The sequence below is a fragment of the Prionailurus viverrinus genome, chromosome F1 (genome assembly GCF_022837055.1).
Source record: "Prionailurus viverrinus isolate Anna chromosome F1, UM_Priviv_1.0, whole genome shotgun sequence".
In the NCBI taxonomy this organism is placed as follows: Eukaryota; Metazoa; Chordata; class Mammalia; order Carnivora; family Felidae; genus Prionailurus; species Prionailurus viverrinus.
This window is the reverse complement of record NC_062577.1, coordinates 57143103-57164387: the sequence shown is the minus strand read 5'-3', so window position 1 is coordinate 57164387 and position 21285 is coordinate 57143103. Positions and strand designations below refer to the sequence as shown.

Below are 21285 nucleotides of genomic sequence, written 5' to 3'. Positions count from 1 at the left end.
TGTCTTGTGTGAGGTAGGGTTTTCTGTCGCTCAGAGAACCTTTGAATTGGATAGCAGCTTTGAGTAGGACATTACTTAAATGCATTACTAGCAATTTTAGAAAGGAAAAAAAAAAACCTAATGATGTTGAACCGTAGAAGAAAATTCCATGACAAGAAAAATCTGATTTTCTACTAATAAATTCCCTGATACAGGGAACAATGCCAGGAAAGAGAATTGCGGTGATTGGTGCTGGGGTCAGTGGATTAGGGGCCATTAAGATCTGTCTGGAGGAGGGATTGGAGCCCACCTGCTTTGAAGGAACCAATGACATTGGAGGACTGTGGGGATACCAGGTAAGTTTGAATAGACTATGTTACCGCATGTGTGATGACATCTTTTCCATATCTGGAAGTAGGAATGCAAAGATACCAGCAGTAACTTATCCTCAACTACCAGCGTAATAATTATTATTTTTATTAGTGCCTACACCTGTGCGTCGATTCCCAATCTTTCCTTCCCCCAAGGATGATGCCCCAACAGTCCTTCCTCCTTACAGAGTCTAACTTCCTGAAGTTCCACCAGCATTACCTAGTGGGCATACAAGCCCTCCCAGAAAACTGCTCTCACGGCTGTTACCAATCGAAGCTGTCAAGTCAGATGGACTTCCTGTGTTGAGTTTTCTTGCTTTCTCAAGGGGATCTGAAAGTGTCAAAAACCAACTCAGTTTAAAAACCACTTGTCCCTGGCTTCCGCGATTTCACTCTCTTTTCCTCTCTCCTTTTCCAACGCGATAGTTTTCCACTTGGCCTCTCAACATGGCTGATTGTGGTTCTATTCTCGATCCTCTGGTCCTTTACTTTTTGCAAGTCCCTTGGGATTCTTCCTTATCACCCCACCTTGGCTTTCAGCTACCACATACATGCTAATGCTTGATCTATCTGTAGATTTTGATCTTCATCCTAATAATGTATATGTGCTAGTAAGGGCAGCTAACACTAACTGTCCCACAGACAAACTCTGAAATCGGGACTTAGCACAATAACGGTTTCTGTCCCGCATCATAGTCTGATGTGACTAAGTGGTCCTTTTCCAACTTAGAGTTATGCCCCTTGACCATGCGACCTCCAAGGTTGCCATGTGGGGATAAAAGAAAGGTAATCTCTGGGATGTCTCACCAACACCTAGTTGGCTTTTTAGGTCTATCCTTTTTTTTTTTTTTTTTTTGGAAGAACAATTCCTGGCATTACATTCCCAGTTTCAAGTATTGGGAGTAGTTTCCATGTTCCTTTTTCTTTTTTTTTTTTTTTAAGTTTATTTATTTACTTTGAGAGAGACAGACAGAGTGAGCAGGGGAGGGGCAAAGAGAGAGAGAGAGAGAGAGAGAGAGAGAGAATCCCAAGCAGGCTCCATGTGTCAGCACAAAGCCTGACGCGGGGCTCAAACTCAGGAACCCTGAGATCATGACCTGAGCCAAAACCAACAGTAGGATGCTTAACTGACTGAGCCATCCAGGTGCCCCAGTTTCCATGTTACTGGTTGGACCTTAACCAATACAGGCCTGTCTCTAGGAAAGCTTCTCCAGCCTCCAGTCTACATCACCCTGTGCACACAGGCTATTAGTCATATCACACTATATGCACTTGTTGAGGTGTGTAAGGTTTTTAAGCATTTTTTGTGCATGATTTGGTCTTCACAATAACTCCGTGAGAGAGGCAAACACTTATTTGCAGGCGAAGAAATAGATTCAGAGAAATGATTTGATGTCAGGTTCCCTATCCAAGCCAGACAACGATATATCTCCAGGACCACATCAGAATGCCACAAAATACCACATCATGTCATCTGATTTCATCTGATACCCATCTTTTAAGCTTTCACTCATAAAAAACGCTGCTTATATTTGCAGAAGCTATCCTTCTCAGAAGGGATATTTTTATATATGAGTGTTCACTACAATGGCATTTATTAAACAATACTCTTCATTTTGAGGGAGAAAACACATATTTTGATCTGTTCTTAAAGTTGATGTGATTTAGCAGGAATTAGATTCCATATTTTCTGGATTCAAGTTTACAATATTCATAGTACATGTATTACTGATTCTTTATTTCACCAATAATATACAAAAGATGAAAAAAATAACCTCCTCCCCAATTGTGTTTTCTGCGTACATATATTAAAATGACTATATTTTAAGATTATAATAAATTCTTCCCGGGAGAAAACAACATATTTTAAGTGGTGGTGTATTTCTTTTCTTAGCCTTAAATCACTTAAGTGTCTAGCCTTAGTTTCAAAAAAAATCAGGAATGGTTGCTAACACACACAACAGATATTATGTGCTGTATGGACTCCTGAAAAATTAGCATGATAATGTGCTTCACAAGATTGAATTAGGTAATGTATATAAAAAACTCTTTAGGGGTGCCTGGGTGGCTCAGTTGGTTGGGTGTCCAACTTCGGGTCAGGTCATGATCTCACAGTTTGTGAGTTCGAGCCTTGCGTTAGGTGCCGACAGCTTGGACCCTGGACCCGGCTTCAAATTCTGTGTCTCCTCTCTCTCTTCCCCTCCCCAGCTTGTGCTCTATCTGTCTGTCTGTCTGTCTCTCTCTCAAAAATGGATGAACATTAAAAAAAGTTTTTTTAACTCTTTATAAACCGTAACATATTGTAAAGTGCTAAAATACAATATACCTATCTGTATGCATATAGATAAGTAGATAATAGAGGTTCTGAAAGATTGAGAAACTGAGACCAAAAGCATATATATCAAAACATTTAAAGTGATCATCAAGTTGGCGAGGATGTGAAGAAAGGAGAACCTTCTTACATTGTTGGTGGGATGTAAACTGGTGCAGCCACTCTAGGAAACAGTATGGAGGTTCCTTAAAAAGTTAAAAATAGAACCACCCTATGATCCAGCAATTACACTACTAAGTATTTACCCAAAGGATACAAAAATTCAGATTCAAAGGAGTACATACATCCCGATGTTTATAGCAGCATTATCAACAATTGTCAAACTATGCAAAGAGTCCAAATGTCCATCAACTAATGAATGGATAAAGATGTAACATATGTACACACACACACACACACACACACACACACACACTGGACTATTACTCAGCCATCAAAAGGAATGAAACCTTGCCATTTGCAACAATGTGGATGGAACTGGAGGGTATTCTGCTAAGTGAAATAAGTCAATCAGAAAGACAAATACCACATGATTCCACTCATGTGTGGAATTTAAGAAACAAAACAAATTAATATATGGAAAGGGGGAAAAAAGAGACAGGGAGACAAACCCTAAGAGATCCTTAATGACAGAGAACACACTGAGGGTTGATGGAGGGAGGTAGGTGGGGGGAAAGGGCTAAATGGGGGATGGGCATTAAGGAGGGCACTTGTGATGAGCACTGGGTGTTGTATATAAGTAATAAATCACTATATTCTAAATTCTACTCCTGAAACCAATATTACACTATATGTTAACTACCTAGAATTTAAATAAAAATTTGGAAAAAAAAAAAAGAAAATGAGCATCAGGAACGATATTCATCTTGATTTTCTATAAAATTGTAATAAACATTTGATGCTTTTGTAATTAGAAAAAAATCATCAATTAAAAAAAGGAGGGAAAAAAGAAAGCCAAATGTACCAACACTCTGTATTCTTTTCTGTCACTACAAACAGCATGGACTTCTTGGATATCCTCTGGCCAGGACTCTGACCCCTCTGAGCTCAGTGGGCAGAGAGGCAGCCCCAACTTCCTCTGATTATTTTCACTCTCTGGTATTCTACATACATTTTTCTTTTCAGGTTGCTTCCATCTTTTCATATTCTTCTCTTTGTTCCTCAACAAAACTATCTGTTGTTTTAAACTAAGACAAGGTATCTTACCTCTTCGTGAAGGTACTGGAAAAGCAAGTTTACTTTCTTTGAAGGAATTCATCCCAGGAGCCTCACAATTTGACAAATGAAGGGATTGATTTTTTTTTTTTTAACTGTTACTCTTGTATTCTTTTTTTTTTTTTAATTTTTTTTAACCTTTATTTATTTTTGGGACAGAGAGAGACAGAGCATGAGCGGGGGAGGGTCAGAGAGAGGGAGACACAGAATAGGAAACAGGTTCCAGGCTCCGAGCCATCAGCCCAGAGCCCGACGCGGGGCTCGAACTCACGGACCGCGAGATCGTGACCTGAGCCGAAGTCGGTCGCCCAACCGACTGAGCCACCCAGGCGCCCCTGTTACTCTTGTATTCTAAAAGATGGGAAGTATCTTCTTTTTCCTGGCAGGAGGAGACTACGAGTGGCAGGGCAAGTGTCTACAAATCTGCCACCAGCAACACTTCGAAGGAGATGACAACCTACCGCGATTACCCTTCCCCCGATCGTTTCCCCAACTACTTGCACAATTCCAGAATCGTGGAGTACCTCAGGATGTATGCACAACACTTTGACCTAACGAAGCACATCCGGTTTCTGGTAAGTGGAGCCGGGAACACTCAGCGTATGCAGAACCTTCTTGGTAGAGTCCAGAACCAGGCTAAGTGAGGGGCAGCAAGGCACAGGCATTCAATCTTGGAGGGGAGCCCTGTGTGCCTCTCTGGTGGAGTCAGCAGGACCTTCCATCCTTACTTCCTTCTGGAAAAGGTATGATGGGTTGGCTGAAAACGCCAGACGGTGCACCTGGTGTTGGCTCACCGTCAACTACATTCAGGACCACAGCTGGGGACGTGCTGGCTTACGTCTCTACTTAAAAAGGTCTTGGTAGGAAAACCAGCTATAAAGAAACTCTTTCAGAAAACCCCGAGGGAGAGTAGCTATAACCAACCTTACTCAAGAGGCCAAAAGTTCTGGGACAGGAGGCAGCCAGGAAGAGAGGCCACATGTCCAAGTTGGTCTCATTCCCAGTCAAAGGTGCACAGCGTGAGGAAGCGCTCCGACTTCTCTTGCACGGACGTCCTGGTCAAGACCACAGGGAAGCAGGAACCCTATGTCTTTGATGGGATTATGGTGTGTAGTGGTCTTTACACCGAGCCCATCTTGCCACTCCAGAACTTTCCAGGTATGTCATATGGAGCGTTAAGGCACTGGCGCTGTGGGGTTTTATCATTGTTGCTGTTGTTATTCTCGAAGAAAGTTCGTCACTCAGAAAGTCACCCTATTTTCAAAAGAAACATTATTTGTTTCTGATTATAAAGTAATGCATGCTCTTACGGGGTCCATTCAAATAATACATAATATTATAAAATCAAAAATTGAAATTACTAATACCTATTGCCACAAGTTCTGGGTTATTTTCAGAGAAAAGCGTTACATTTTTCCACAACTAACAAGCAAAATGTGGGAATTGTTATGTGTTGGCAATAGTTTGGAGTGAATATGGGGCTCCTGACTGGCTCATTTGGAAAAGCGTGTGACTCTTGATCTCGGGGTCATGAGTTTGAGCCCCACGTTGGGTGTAGAGATTTTACTTAAATGAATAAAAAACTAAAAAAAAATAGTTTGGAATAAATAGTAGGATCAAAGCTACAGAAAATATATTAAGATTTAGCTTATATATATATATATATATATATATATACATATACATAATTTATTGTCAAGTTAGCTAACATATGGTGTACACAGCGTGCTCTTGGTTTTGGGGGTAGATTCCAGTGACTCATTGCTTACATACAACACCCCGAAGGTGTATGTAGGTACATAGCATGATGAATATAAATAGCCATGTACACATCTTAGAAGTTGCTGCAATGCTATTGTTTACTATCTGGAAGCTTAAGCACCTCGCATATAAGGAATGCTGCAGGAATGGTTTACCTATACAGTGCCTCCCTGTTTATCCCTAGGAGCAGGATGCATGCTCAATCTTCTCAAACAGGGCTGAACCTGAGACTCCTTTGGGGATCTTAGAAGATTCTAGATGCCCCCCACTTTCACTGCTGTGTGTGTCTGTTTCCCAGTGTCTGAGAAGACAATGAAGGCTTAAATGGGTCGAGAGAAATCTCTTGGTTAGTTGATTGAGATTTAAATATTCCCGTATTCATCATTCAACAGTCATTCAAGAAATACCTGTTGGGCACCAAGAGTCCAGAGGCTCAGCAGAGAACGAAACAAGCAAAACCCCTGCCCGCAAGGAGCATGCGTACGGCAGATGGACACAGACAAAAATGGGATAAATATGGGGAGGTGGTCACTGTGGGAAAGGGGAGGAGTGTGGGGACGAGGGTGCGATGCAAGGTTAGATGAAGTGGCCGGGGAAGGTTTCCGTGAGAAAGGGACATTTGAGCAAACGCCCAGAGGAGTTGAGGAAGTGATGCAGATATCTGGAGAAGGCGCCCCGCGCAGGAAGAACATCAGGTGCAAAGGCCGTGATGGGGGAGTGTGCCTCCCAGGTCCAGCGTGGTGGGAGGAGCGGATGGGGTAGGCAGGAGATGACCTCGGAGAGTGAACGGGGGGCCATTGTTTGCACTCTGGCCTCGAGCGAGGTTAAGAGCTGTTAGGAGGTGTTGAGCCCAGTAGAGGCGTGCTCTCATCTCTTTAGCTGCTGTGCTCAGAAGAGTCGGGGAAGGAGTAGTAGACATGGAAGCGGGGGGAGCAGGGAGGAGGCTCTTGCGCTAATTCAGGGGAGACATGATGGTAGTTTGGGCCAGGTGGGTGGCGGTGGAGACATAAAGGAGTGCTTGGGTCTTGAATAGAGTTTGAACACAGAGATGATAGAATTTGCTGATGGGCCAGAACTGAGATGCAGCAGGGAGATATCGAGGGTACCTTTCACGTCATTGGTCCCAGCAATTGAGTCGCCACTTCCTGCGACAGGGGACGATGCAGGAGACGCTGATTCTGCCTGCATGAGGGAGAAAGACGGAGGGGACCACGAAGCAACAAGGCTGAAGGGATGGTCACTGAAAATAGGAGAGTGTGGGCCGGGACTGAAGATACTTAAAGAAGAGTATTAAACCTATTTCTCAAGTACTTACTATTTAGGAACATTTTAACAGATCTGATACCGTTCCTATGAGCTGGGTGAAACCATACCCATCGCAAATGTCCCTAGTAGTAAAAAAAAAAAAAAAAAAAAAAAAGCTGACCTTCATGCCTACATTTGTTTGACCTCAAAACCCCCTCACGGTTTGGTCCACAGGGCAAGGGATTCATTTCAGAGTTGAAGAGAAATATTTTCTCCTGGGGAAGGGAGACAGAAAAAGGATGGATGAAAACACAGTAACTTTTAGGTGTTGGGAAACTCACTGAAGATCTTTGTTGTTCCATAAACACGAGGGAAAAAAAAGTTATCTTCAGGAATGAGACGAATCGCAGTGGGCCCGTGGGAAGGGGAAATGACTGATGAGAAAGTTTATGGACTACGCAACTCGGAAAGATGGAGTTTGGGAACAATTAGATCTGTGCCAGGAGTTCACTAGGTGAGGACTGAAGAACTTCCAAAGGAAAGCTGAGATCTTAGATCAGATTCTGTAGGGGAAAAGAAACAGGGCAAGGACTGACCCACAGTCAGGAGTGACTAGGGCTGTCCAGTGTCACAAGAGGAGCAAAGGAAGCCCATATGTGCAGACCCTAGTGTTGCTTAAACAATGAAATACTGTCAGGGCACCTGGGTGGCTCAGTCAAGTTGAGCGACCGACTTCGGCTCAGGTCATGATCTCGCAGTTTGTGAGATCGAGCCTCGCATCGGGCTCTGTGCTGACAGCTCGGAGCCTGGAGTTTGCGTCTGATTCTGTGTCTCCCTCTCTCTCTGCCCCTTCCCCGCTCATACTCTGTCTCTCTCTGTCTCTTAAAAATGAATAAACATTAAAAAAAAATTTTTTTTAATAAGTAAATGAAATGAAATACTGCGAAATCAACCAGCTTTTATGGCTTTGCCATATGAGGTTTCTGTTTAAGTCAGAGGAAATTTTTAGGCAAAAATATTAAGTTCCTACATTATTTTAGCTTCAGATCCTATAGGTGATGTTGGAGTGTTTGTCCCCAGTAGTAAAGCAGAGTGAGTAGTGCTGGTGGGAAGGGTGTGCTGGGCCTAGCCTGAGATGGAAACATCTAGACAAGGGTGAAGCTTGGGTTGGGAAAGCAAGACAGAAAGTGGGTCCAAAGCAGTAATTGTAAATCACAAGGATGAAGGAAAAGGAAGATGCATTACTTAAATAGGAGCCTAACTCACCTATGAAGCCTTGGCAAGGAATAGGTAAGTAAAAAGGAGGCAGAAATTAGATGTCTGAGTTGTTTAGAAACCTGATAATTTGTTTAAGCTTGGAATTTATGATCTAGAACAAAAATGTTTGAGGATTTATTCTGTCTGATGATGTTGGGCAGATACAATCTGCAGGCCAGCATCAGTAAAACAGCAAATGAGAGGTTTAAATAGGATGGACTTTGAACTAAATAATAAGCTTTAAAAAATAATATAGAGGCACCTGGGTGGCTCAGTTGGTTGAGTGTCTGACTTGATTTTGGCTCAGGTCATGATCTCAAGATTCATGGGATCAAGCCCCTCATCAGGTTTTGTGCTTATAGCAGAGAGCCTACTTGGGACTTTCTCTCTCCCTCTCTCTGCCCCTCCCCGTCCCTCTTTTCTTAAAATAAACAAACAGGGGCGCCTGGGTGGCTTGGTCGGTTAAGCGTCCGACTTCGGCTCAGGTCATGATCTCACGGTCCGTGAGTTCGAGCCCCGCGCCGGGCTCTGTGCTGACCGCTCTGAGCCTGGAGCCTGTTTCAGGTTCTGTGTCTCCCTCTCTCTCTGCCCCTCCCCCGTTCATGCTCTGTCTCTCTCTGTCTCAAAAATAAATGAATGTTAAAAAAAAATAAAAATAAACAAACATACATACATACATACATACATAAAGACCAATGCTTGAGTAATTCTATTCTTGCCCACAGGAATCAACAGGTTCAAAGGTCAATATATCCACAGCTGTGAATACAGGAGTCCAGAGAAATTTCAGGGGAAGAAAATTATTGTGGTTGGCATTGGAAATTCTGGAGCTGACTTGGCAATTGAGCTCAATCACGTAGCTTCACAGGTTTGGTTCCTAAAATTCTCTTTCCTGAGATGCACCCTGCCCACTGCCCTCTGAGATGTTGGCATTGCATGAAGTATGTGTGGTGGGTACCCACACACCACTTCAATCCTGATTGTTAATTACCTCTTCACACTTGTTTTCTTGGTAGCAATCTTGATAATACATTTAAAAAATGAGAATTGAATAAAAATTGATATTTCAAACTTTAGTGACCGCCATATTATTTCCACCAGAGAGTGTCAGCTTCACTGGTACAGCCACAAGTTAAAAAAATGAACTATATCAAGAGCGCCTGGGTGGCTCAGTTGGTTAAGCGTCCAACTTCAGCTCAGGTCATGATCTCATGGTTCATGAGTTCGAGCCCCGTGTTGGGCTCTGTGTTGACAGCTCAGAGCCTGGAGCCTGCTTCAGATTCTGTGTCTCCCTCTCTCTCCACCCTTCCTCTGCTCGCACTCTGTCTCTGTATCTCTCAAAAATAAATAAATGTTAAAAAAATATATTTAAAAAAAAATGAACTATATCAGAAAACCACTTTAAATCCCTTTATGTTTCACTGATACGACACTTGATACATCTCCCAACTCTGATTCCTTCCATACCTAGATTTCTAGGGATACATAGTAACCAAGTACGTATTCCAAATTCTATAATATCATAATTAGCAGATGGATGGGATCTTACATGTCAATCTGTTGACCTCTAGTCATCTTACATCATTGTGTTTGTCCAGAATCTGCAATGTAAGAGATGGCAGGCATCAAACACTGCTTTGGGGAAAATGCAAGAGGGATAGTGAGTGAGACCCAGAGGAAAGCTGAGGGAGATTTCTGGAACTATAAGCCACAAGCCAAATGTGTCTGTTTGCGTGTGTGTGATTGTATCTGTCTGTCTATCTGTCTTTGAGGACAGAGGAACTCTTCAAGCTAACAAGGCAAGAGAGTTCTTATCCATCTCTCATGAGCCAAATGAGAGACATCTGAAAAACTGAGAAAGGAAAGTCTTACACTGTGAGGCATCTATGTTTCATTTATCTGCATTCTCTCCCAGGTGTATCTCAGCACGAGGCGGGGTGCGTGGATTTGGAACCGGGTCTGGGATAATGGAATGCCCATGGACACTGTTCTCTTCACTCGTTTTAAGACCATCCTCAACAAATTTTACCCTACGTTCTTAATCAACAGATGGGCAGATAATAACTTAAACGCTCGATTTAACCATGATGTTTATGGCTTACTACCTAAACACAGGTATGTTCTAGGTTTTTTAAAAACTAATTTTGGGGCGCCTGGGTGTCTCAGTCGGTTGGGTGTCCGACTTCGGCTCAGGTCATGATCTCACTGTCCGTGGGTTCAAGCCCCACATCGGGCTCTGGGCTGACAGCTCAGAGCCTGGAGCCTGCTTCGGATTCTGTGTCTCCCTCTCTCTCTGCCCCTCCCCCGCTCAAGCTCTGTCTCTGTCTCTCTCAAAAAAATAAATAAACATTAGAAAAAACAGCTAATTTTGCCTCTGTCTTTTAACCCTGGTGTAGTTAAGTATTTTCTTTCTTTCTTGCTTACATTGGTAAAATGCAATCCCTATCTCCTATCTGTTATGAGGTATAAACGTGCAAGCACAAAAGATTGATTGTGTACAGTATGGATAAATTTAATAAATATTTCTGAGTTCCTACTATGGTCACGTATGTTTCTGGATACTGGGAGTAGAATAAGGACAAGGTCAGGTGGAGTCCTAGCTCTAGCTGGACCTCCTTTCTAGTAGGGGAGAAACCAACCAGGGGATAACGCAATGACGTGGAGTCATATGTGCTATAACAAACAGTAAGAAGAGTTGGGGAGAGGAATCTTTTCTAGATGGGGTGGTTCTGGAATGTATATATGCTGAGAGAGCATTGGAATGGGACCTGAAGGCAGTGAGGAGGCAAGACCTGAAAGAATGTCTAAGATGAGAATATCATTCTGGGCAGAAGAAACACAAGTTCAAAGGCTGGATGGAATGAGCAAGGAACCAACCCAGTGTAGAGACTGTTGGGGGAGGGGAAGTGGTAAGAAATAAATTCACAGATGTAGGCAGGAGCCAGATCATGGGGGGATTTTTAGGGTTAGGGCATGGTCATAGCATTCGATTTCATTTTTGGTGAAATAGAAACCCATCAGGATATAATTCTACGTTTTCAAAGGATCCCCCAGGTTGCCGAGTGGAGGGGAAATTATAGGGAGGCTGGGGTAGAAGCCGGGAGACCACTAAGTATTAAATGATGTCAGTAAAGCTTATAAAAGTGGTATGTAGGTTCTCGAAATAAATGGAAATCAGAATATGATCTAATTTTCCTATTCTAGTATGAACACTTCCACCAATTGCTTTTAAAAAATCTCTCCCCCCAAAAATGGTTTCCAAGAAATTATATGTCAATATTATCATTGGCATAAACTTATATACCATTGCAAAATCTTCTCTTTGCATATAATAAGTATTAAATAAATGCTATTGGCATTCCAATAAGTACAGGATATTTATTCAGTAAACAATTCAGAAAAAGTATTGACTTAAAGAAAATTTTTATAAAACAAAAATGCAAGTTTTTTTTCTTTAGTTCAACCAAAAAATATTTGAAATATTTTTGAGCTCAACTCCGATCCCAAAAGACATACTAATTTTCCTGAATTTCAATTTTTATTCTTCAGACTTCTCAGTCATCAAGCTACTTGTGGTGATGATCTACCCAATCACATAATATCTGGAAGAGTTCTGATAAAATCAGATGTTAGGGAGTTCACAGAGACATCAGCCATCTTTGGAGATGGTACAGAAGAGGACCTCGATGTTGTTATTTTTGCCACAGGATATACTTTCTCTTTTCCCTTTTTGGAAAACAATGCAACAGTTCTGGACAGCCAGCACTCCATGTTTAAATTTGTCTTCCCCCCTCAACTAGAGAAACCAATACTAGCTTTCATTGGCATCCTCCAGCCAGTGGGAGCCACCATTCCCACATCGGAACTCCAGAGCTGATGGGCCATGCGTGTATTCAAGGGTATGCGCTGACCTTATGCATATTTGGAAAAGGTGACCACCCAAAGAGGTGATTTCAGAGGCATAGCAAAGGTCTTCTGCTGCAAAACATATGTGAAGTTAACCTTTACAGTATCCGAAATTGTACCACTTCGTATTTGTTATGTCAGTGTTTGATAGCTATTTAACCTTCAGGATTCCCATGAAAAATGGAGGTTAAAAAACTACCTTAAGCTACCATCAAGTGACAACTTATTGGCAAATAATTCTTCAGAGCACGTTAGGGCAGTACCTAGTAGAGGAAGTGATGGAAGTAGAAAAAAGAGCTCAACCTAAAGTATAGATGGGAAATAATAGCTATGCTACTTCTCAATTGTTGCTAGAATAACTCTGGAATGAGCCTAAATTAAAGGGAGCATTTTTTCGCCTATCACGTTCAAAATAAAAGAGGACAGGCAGAGTCACAGAATTATGAATGGTAAATTATGTGAATTATGTGAACTATGGCCGAATCACCAAGTAACTGGGGTAGCACCACAGCACAATTAAAAGAGTAAGAGCTCTGTACCAAGACAAACCTGGGATTAAAACCCAGCTCCCCCAGCGGTACCTGGGTGGCTCAGTCGGCTAACCATCTGACTTCAGCTCAGGTCATGATCTCACGGTCTATGGGTTCGAGCCCTTCATTGGGCTCCATACTCAGAGCCTGTTTGATATTCTCTCTTTCCCTCTTTCTCTGCCCCTCCTTCACTGTGTATTCTCTCTCAAAATGAATGAATAAACTTAAAAATGAAAGAAAGAAAGAAAGAAAGAACGAAAAAGAAAGAAAACCCAGCTCTTCCATATCATTAATTCTAAGGTTGAGAATTAATTGATGAAGACAGATTCACAAACTACCTTTTGTCAATCACATTGTATTAATTCTGCTCATTTGTTTCTCCTTTAAAAAGTTCCCCATATTTTCCCGGAACATTCTGTGTTTCTCAAAATATAGAATGTCACTCATCAAAGAAATGAGGGAGAATTATAGGAAGGTGTCTCCCATGAGTTAAGACGGAAAATTAAGGGGTGCCTGGGTGGCTCAGTCGGTTGAGCGTCCAACTTCAGCTCAGGTCATGATCTCACAGTTTGTGAGTTCGAGCCCCACGTCGGGCTCTGTGCTGACAGCTCAAAGCCTGGAACCTGCTTCAGATTCTGTGTCTCCCCCTGGCTCTCTGTTCCTTCCCTGCTCATGCTCTGTATGTCTGTCTCTCTCTCAAAAATAAATAAAAATTCAAAAAAAATTTTTTTAAAGATGGAAAATTAAGAATAAATCTTTGTCCAATGAAAACAAGAGACATTGAGTCACTATTTATTAGTAAATACAATATGTATTTGTAAACAAATTCATAACATAAATGAACAGGGGTAACTCACTATTTAAAGGACAGCCTGAGTGGCTTAGTATGTTAAGCATCCGACTCTTGATTTGGGCTCAGGTCATGATCTCACAGTTCATGGGATCAAGCCTAATGGCAGGCTATGCTCTGCCTTGCTTGGGATTCTCTCTCCCTCTCTCTTCTCCCCTCCCCCCACTCATGCTCTCTCTGTCTCTTTCTATCTATCTATCTATCTATCTGTCTCTATCTCTCAGAAATTAAGTAAATAAACATCTTAAAATATGTGAATAAATAAATAAAGGACAGCCAGAGTGAATGCTCTGATCATCGAAGCACACGCATGCTACTTTTTGTCTTGTCCCTTGGGTGTCACTCCCTTCAGTCCATCCTTCTTTGTGGGCTTTGAGGTCTGCTAGTCAAGATGTGAACTCGTTAGAGGACATGTCTTTGCATCTGTAAGGCTTTTGCCTCGGACAAAACAATGAGTGGAGGGCTCACAAGAGGACCTCCTGGATCCAGCTCCCTCACTCTGGTGCTGCCTCACTTAGGATGTTCTCCACCCAAATGACCCTCAAGGTGTTCATTTCTTCTGGAATCTCATCTTCTTTCTTTCCTAGGATTGAACAAATGACCTTCGGTGAGTGGCATGATGGCAGATATAAGATGGAAGAGAAAAAAATTTGAAAAAGAGTAAGAAACTTGCTTCTTAGTAAAAGTCAATTGGACGTGTTTAGGTGGAGCTGTTTGCCTCTCAAAGATTCTTCCTATTTTTCTCATCATACAATCTGAGTCTATTTGCCTAGATGAGATCTCAAATTATCAACTTCGCCATCTCTTCCTATTATAATACATAATATAAATGTAGGGAATATTTATGGGAAGAATGGGTACAGAATAGTCCAATATGGAAACCTTAGAATCTTGTTTAAAATTCATGTAACACTAGATAAATACAATTACAAATTTATGTCATATCATAGCCTTAGAGCTGCGAAGTGTAAAAAAATGTAAGATGAAATGAAGGGTTGTTTTACTCCTTTAAGGAGTTGGAAAGATAAATCAATGTGAGAAATGAGTTGGCGAATCATTACAGAATCTAATTAAAATACTGACATGAAGTCAGAGGCTCATAGGTTGTATGAAATCTTCTTAATAGAAAATCATTCTCAACCACTGAGGTGGGAAATGTAAGGTATTTCTATGCAACAAATACCTGTTGAGAATTTACAGTGTGAATGTTTACAGCCTGTCTCTAAGACCAAAGGGTTTATCCCCAAAAGAGTCAGTTATCCAGCAACTGGTTGAAAAGGTCTGCCAGGAATTACATTTTAGTAATACTTAAAATCAAATGAATGTCACACATACCTAAATAACTGGCATGCACGATTTCATATTCCCCACCAATTTACCAAAATGAGACTATACCCTGAATGAGAATCCAATGCATGGCCAAGGTACAGGATTTAAGAAAAGAATACCATTAATATGACAACAATCTTCTGAAACCCACCTATTACCATCCAAGACTCTGGGAAGGATTTGAGGATGAAAAATACAGTGTGTGAATATCTTGTTAGAAACCGCTGAGAGGAGCGCCTGGGTGGCTCGGTCAGTCAAGCGTCTGACTCTTGATTTTGGCTCAGGTCGTGATCTTGTGGTTCATGGGATTGAGCCCCATGTCGGGCTCTGTGCTGGAAGTGCTGAGCCTGCCCAGGATTCTCTCTCTCCCTCTCTCTCTGCCCCTCCTCTGCTTGTGTGCTCGCTCGCTCTCTCTCTCTCTCTCTCTCTCTCTCTCTCAGAAGTAAATAAATAAACAAGAAACATTTTAAAGAAAAGGAACCACTAAGAAATTACCCGTAGCCATCAGTCCTTTCCCCCATGGGTTATCCCCTCACACAAAGTCCACCGATGTTTAGAGGAAATTATGCTTGGAAGGAAGGAGGTTGTCATCTGACTTGAGGTTTCTGACTGCGGTTTTTTTCCCCTTCTGCTTTCAGATTCCTGAATAATCCTCGCGACACATGCAGAGTGCAATACGTGGAATACATGGATGAGATTGCCTCTGAAATAGGAGCGAAACCCAACCTGCCCTCCATCTTCCTGTGGGATCCAAAGCTGGCTATAGAAATTTTCTTTGGCCCATGCACGCCTCACCAGTACCGCCTGCAGGGGCCACGGAAGTGGGCTGGGGCCCGGAGAGCCATCCTGACCCTGAGAGAGCGGATCATCAAACCCCTGAGGACTCGAACCCTCATCTGTGACCAGCCTCCATCCTCTGTGCCATTTTGGCTTAAAAGCGCCTGTGCAGCTCTTCTCCTCTTTGTTCTCACCTTAGTCATTATTAAAGGATAATCCTATGATCGTTAGCATATTAGGAGCTGACAGTCCCACACACTAATTAAGGAGATTGAGCGTGTTCAAGTGTTTATCCCTCAATTCAGACTAGACCAGTACAACGAATAATTCCAAAATCTCTCTGCGTGAGTATTTTGGCAAAATTGGAGATTTCTTCAACAGAGAGTTCAAATGAAGTGGGTTGTATGAAACTTTGCTTTGGAAGCGAAAAGTTAATTTCCATAATATGGCAGATGTTCTCAGTTACGCCAAGTTCTCCTAGGCCCTCCTTTTATAATAAACACACGGTTTGTCAGCTATTCGCAATTGGCAAATTCGTGGTTTCGCGTGTGAAGCCCAGGCTGGGAAAAAGTATCTCTTCAAATGATCTCGAATAGCTAACGATGAACAAATGTCCTCATCAGAAGCCTTCTCCTCGGGGCCCTGGGTGGCTCAGTCAGTTAAGCGACCAACTTGATTTCAGCTCAGGTCAGGATCCCAGGGTTGTGGGATGGAGCCCCATGTTGGGCCCCATGCTGGGTGTGGAACCCCCTTAAGATTCTCTCTCTCCCTCTCTCTGCCCCTCCCCTGCTCACACTTTCTCTCTGTTTTAAAATAAATAAACATTAAAAAAAGAAAGAAAGAAACCTTCTCCTCTACAGTCACATTCTATAGAATCATGGATATTGAGGTAACAGGTTACTTATACGCAGGTTATTTCAGGTATTACTGAGGGTATTTTAGGGGATGGAGAATACCACAGAGGAATAATAGAAGTCAGAAAATGCACATAATTTGTGTTCTGTTAAAACTATCGAAACATGGAACAAATTCTACAGTAAACATACAAAATTCTATAAAATCGTTCAGGAGAATGTGAAGAAGAAACGGGGAGAAAAAGTAGTAAGTGTACATATACATGGTGAAATGATGACCATAATCAAGATAATTAACATAGTCATCATCTCACATAGATTGTTTATTTTTGAGATGAGAACACTTGAGATCTACCCTCTTAGCAAATCTCAATAATATATTCAATGCAATATACAATATAATATTTAATACTTTAGTAAGACAGTATTATTAACTATAGTCACCATACTGTACCTTAGGTCTCCAGAACTTATCATCTTATAACTGAATGTTTCTTTGACCAACATCTCTCCATTTCCCCCCAACCACCAGCCTTTGGTGACCACTCTTCCACTCTCTAATTTCTAAGAGTTTGACTTTTCATAATTCCGTAAGTTAGATCATGCAGCATTTGTCTTTCTGTGTCTGGTTTATTTCATTTAGCATAATGTCCTGCAGTTTCGCCCATTACATTACAAACGGCAGGATCTCCTTCTTTCATAGGGCTAGATAATACTCCATTATGTATATACACACGTCACATTTTCTTTATCCCTGTATCCATCAATGGACACTTAGGTTGCTTCCATATCTTGGCTTCGTGACTAACACTGCAATGAACTTAGGAGTGTAGATGTCTCTTCAAGATCCTGTTTTCATTTCCTTTGGACAAAAACCAACAGTGGGATTGCTGGATCATATATATGGGAGCTCTAGTTTTAATAGTTTGAGGAACCTCCATGCTGTTTCCTATACTGGCTGTATCAATTTACATTCCCACTAAAAGTGTAAAAGGGCTTCCTTTTTCAATTCTCTTGATTCCTCTCTTTCATATCCCATATCTAGTTGAATAGCAAATCATATCACCTTCACAGTAAATCCAGAATCCCACCATTTCTCATCACCTCTAATGCTACCACCTTACTCCCTGTCACCATCTTGCATGTGTCATTATAATAGTGTCCTCAGCACATTCCTTCCTGCAGCCCTAATCTCTGTGGTTTATTCTCACTGGTGCAGCCAAATGATACTTTTAAACCATAAACCAGGGCCTCCTGGATGGCTCAGTCTGTTGAACGTGTGACTCCTGACCTGACCACAGGTCATGGTCCCAGTGTTGTGAAATGGAGCTCTGTGTAGGGCTTCCTCGCTGAGCATGGAGCGTGCTTAAGATCTCTCTCTCTCTCTCTCTCTCTCTCTCTCTCTCCCTCCTTCCCTCTGCCCCTCCCCCACTCACATTCTCCCTCTAAAATAAAATTTTAAAAAATAATAAATAAAAATATAAAACATAAACCAGATTATGACACATTATCTCCAAAAGTGTCAATGGCCTCCCTGTCACTGAGAGTGAAGGCTAAACCCTAACAATCCTACCAGGCCCTTTATGACCTACTTCCCCACCACTTCTCTGGCCTCCTCTATCACTGCTCTCTTCCGTGTCCATTCCTTGAACAGGCCAAGCCCACCCTCACCTCAGGGTCATTGCGTGTGCTGTCCCTTTTCCTGGAACACTCCTCCCCCTGCACATCCACAAAGCTCACTCCTTCACCTCCTTCGGGTCTTTGCTCCAATGTTATCTTTTAAAGTGAGTTCTTTCTCTATTTTGTTTTATGTACGTTAAATGCTAGTAGGCAAGATTCTGAGCTTTACATTATATTGCTTATCTTCTCCGTTTGCAGGTTTGCAAGGTTTGGTTCCTTTTTTTTTTTTTTTTGTCTTAAGTGAGATCTTTCTTGACTACATATGATAGCAATTCCCATCCTCCTTATCCTGCTTTATTTTTCTCCCTGTCATAATACATATTAACTGGTTCTCTGTTTCCTATTTGTTTTTCTATCTCCCTCTTCGCCATAGCGAAGACTTTCCCTATTCTCAGAACAGACACAAACTAGGAGCTTAAAAAATGTTTGTGGGATAAGTGAACAAGTAGATATTGTCCCCACTCCCAAAGAGCTCTAAGTTTAATAGGAAAAAGCAACCACCTGAACAGATGAATATGAATAACAATTGAACATGGACACATCCGTCTATAGCAAATATACGAGCAAGTACTATTGGAATATAGAAGACAGAGCAAAGAACTCAAGAAAGGGGAAGTGAGGAAGGAATGACAGAGATCAGGAAAGTAGACTTGGATCTCTAAAGATAAGTAGGAGTTTGTTTCTGGAAAAAGAGAAAGACACCAACTATGCAATGGATGAGTGAGCACAACAGCCTAGAATGCTAGAGTATTCATGCAAGAACACAACACAGGATATACAACGGGGGGGGGGGGGGGGGGGGGGTGGGAAGGTGACAGAAATGAGCCTGAAGCGGTGGTTTGGGGACAGAAATGGAAGGACTTCTGCCCTCCACACCTATCCCCACTCCCTTGGTTGATCTGGAGCAGACCTAGAATTTCTCACAGCCGTACCCTTCGTCTCCCTGCATCCAGCTTCCACCCCCATCTGACCGTCTCCTAAGTGCCATCACTCTTTATACCATCTCCTAAAGACCTGCCAGGGTTAAATTTCTAAAAGTCAGATCTCGTCACAACATTCCCCTGCTTAAACTAAAACTGTCACTATTTTTAAAAAAAATTTTTAAGGTTTATTTTTGAGACAGAGAGAGAGACAGACAGAGCGTAAGTGAGGGAAGGGCAAAGAGAGAGGGAGACACAGAATCCGAAGCGGGCTCCAGGCTCCGAGCTGTCAGCACAGAGCGCCAGGCGGGACTCGAACTCATGAACCGCGAGATCGTGACCTGAGCCGAGTTGAACGCTTAACCAGATGAGCCACCCAAGCGCCCCAACTTTCATTCTTCATTGGCTCTGGAACCAAGCTCAACTCCTTGGCTTGTATATAATGTTTCTTCTTTATAGGCTGTAAGCGAAGTGAAATTTTCCATTCTTTTCTGTTTCGTTTGTTTGTTTTGTTCTGTTTTCCTACCTCCCCAAGTTTTCCATTTGTATTAAAGTTTTCTTCACTTCATTTATCCAGAAATGCCATACTAGAATCTGAATTTACATCTGATACATATGCTAGTTGTCCTCACCTCAGGCCCCTGACCATGCTTCTGAGGAGATTCATGATACAAACCTAAGAGTAATTTCAAGTATAGAAAAAGTTTTGTTTTTGTTTTTTTATTTGCTTCCATTTTTTTGATAGTTCTGGTCTGGCCTCTTGCTGACAAATGAACCCCTTCAACAATGGTTCTCAAATTTCAGTGTGCATCAGATTCTTCTAGACGGCTTGTGAAAACACAGACTGCTGCACTCTGTCCCCAGAGATTCTAATTTGGTAGGTCTGGAGTGGGGCCCACGGATTGGCATTTCTGACAAATTCCAAGGCGATGTTGCTGCTGCTACCTGGGGGGCCGCAGTGTGAGAACCATCGCCCCGTAACAGTTGTAACCAGGCGATTCATTCTGAAATCATCTTCTCTGTTCATAGGAGGTGAATCCTGCCAAGAATGCCTTAAGTACGGGTTTTTCGGAAAATGACAGCTTCTGCTCCCTCAGAGCAGTTGCATAGACAGATAGAGAATGGTGGGTACCAGACCACTGGGACCCTGGGGGAACCGCTCAGCACCCTAAGCGAGCCACAGAGGTCTTCTCTATTTTCACCTTCCCCTGAAAGACCTAGAGAGAGATTCTTTCCTTAGTCACAGACAATTCTGCGCGAGGCTGGGCCTCCCAGTGGGCCCATGAATTGCGACACAACCCCTTACTCTATCAGCCTCTACACATGTCCCACCTGCCTCAGAGCTCACATCAGTCAAGGCTCACAAGAAATACTCATACCTGAAGGATCAAGTTCACACTGAACCCAAATACGCTTGGAGGGGTTCCATGCACTTGGAAAGTACTTCTGAAATGTGTTTCTTGCTCCCTGCCTATCCCAGATCTTTGATGGTGTCTATTTCAAAGAGACCGTAACCGCAGGTATATTATAATTTTTGACAGCAGATAATACTTTGTACAAAATCCTTCAGAGGTCAGAAAGGTTTTAATATCTTTTCATCCTCAAGAAACGAGGCTATGTTAAGCTGTGTGGCCTAAGGCTAAACACTGAGTCACTGCTGGGTGTGGAGATGAAAAACCCAAGAACACTTCAGCCACATGTTGCGGCTGAAACAGTACGGTGGCCAAGTCACTGTTCCCTCTCTTTTCTTGAAGAAATTACTAAAAGAGTTGAAGGAGATGAAAAGCTCATAAATAGAGAAAGCACGATATAAGACTGGAATTATTCTCCGAAGCCATCTAAACATGGAAATGTCTCAGAATTATTTCTGTTTCGGGTACAAAACTGAACACAAACGTCAATATTATTTGCTGGAAAAACAAGATACACGATGACATTGGTTTTAAAAAATAACAACGGTGGGCGCCTGGGTGGCGCAGTCGGTTAAGCGTCCGACTTCAGCCAGGTCACGATCTTGCGGTCTGTGAGTTCGAGCCCCGCGTCGGGCTCTGGGCTGATGGCTCAGAGCCTGGAGCCTGTTTCCGATTCTGTGTCTCCCTCTCTCTCTCTGCCCCTCCCCCGTTCATGCTCTGTCTCTCTCTGTCCCAAAAATAAATAAACGTCAAAAAAAAATTAAAAAAAAAATAAAATTAAAAAAAAAATAACAACGGAAACCTGGATCTAAAATGTCAGGGGCGCCTGGGTGGTTCCCTCGGTTAAGCTTCTGACTTCGAATCAGG

General features: G+C 42.3%; 1 protein-coding gene across 1 annotated transcript; it reads left to right on the top strand.

Annotated features, from left to right (window-relative positions):
• The first annotated feature begins 200 nt into the window (after positions 1–200).
• LOC125155076 (flavin-containing monooxygenase 5-like) lies at positions 201–15768 on the top strand. Its single transcript, XM_047839866.1, is given in 8 exon segments — positions 201–335; positions 4284–4472; positions 4902–5055; positions 8886–9028; positions 10076–10275; positions 11710–12059; positions 14034–14106; positions 15414–15768. Coding segments are annotated over 8 exon segments (1599 nt in total).
• Positions 15769–21285: the final 5517 nt, after the last annotated feature.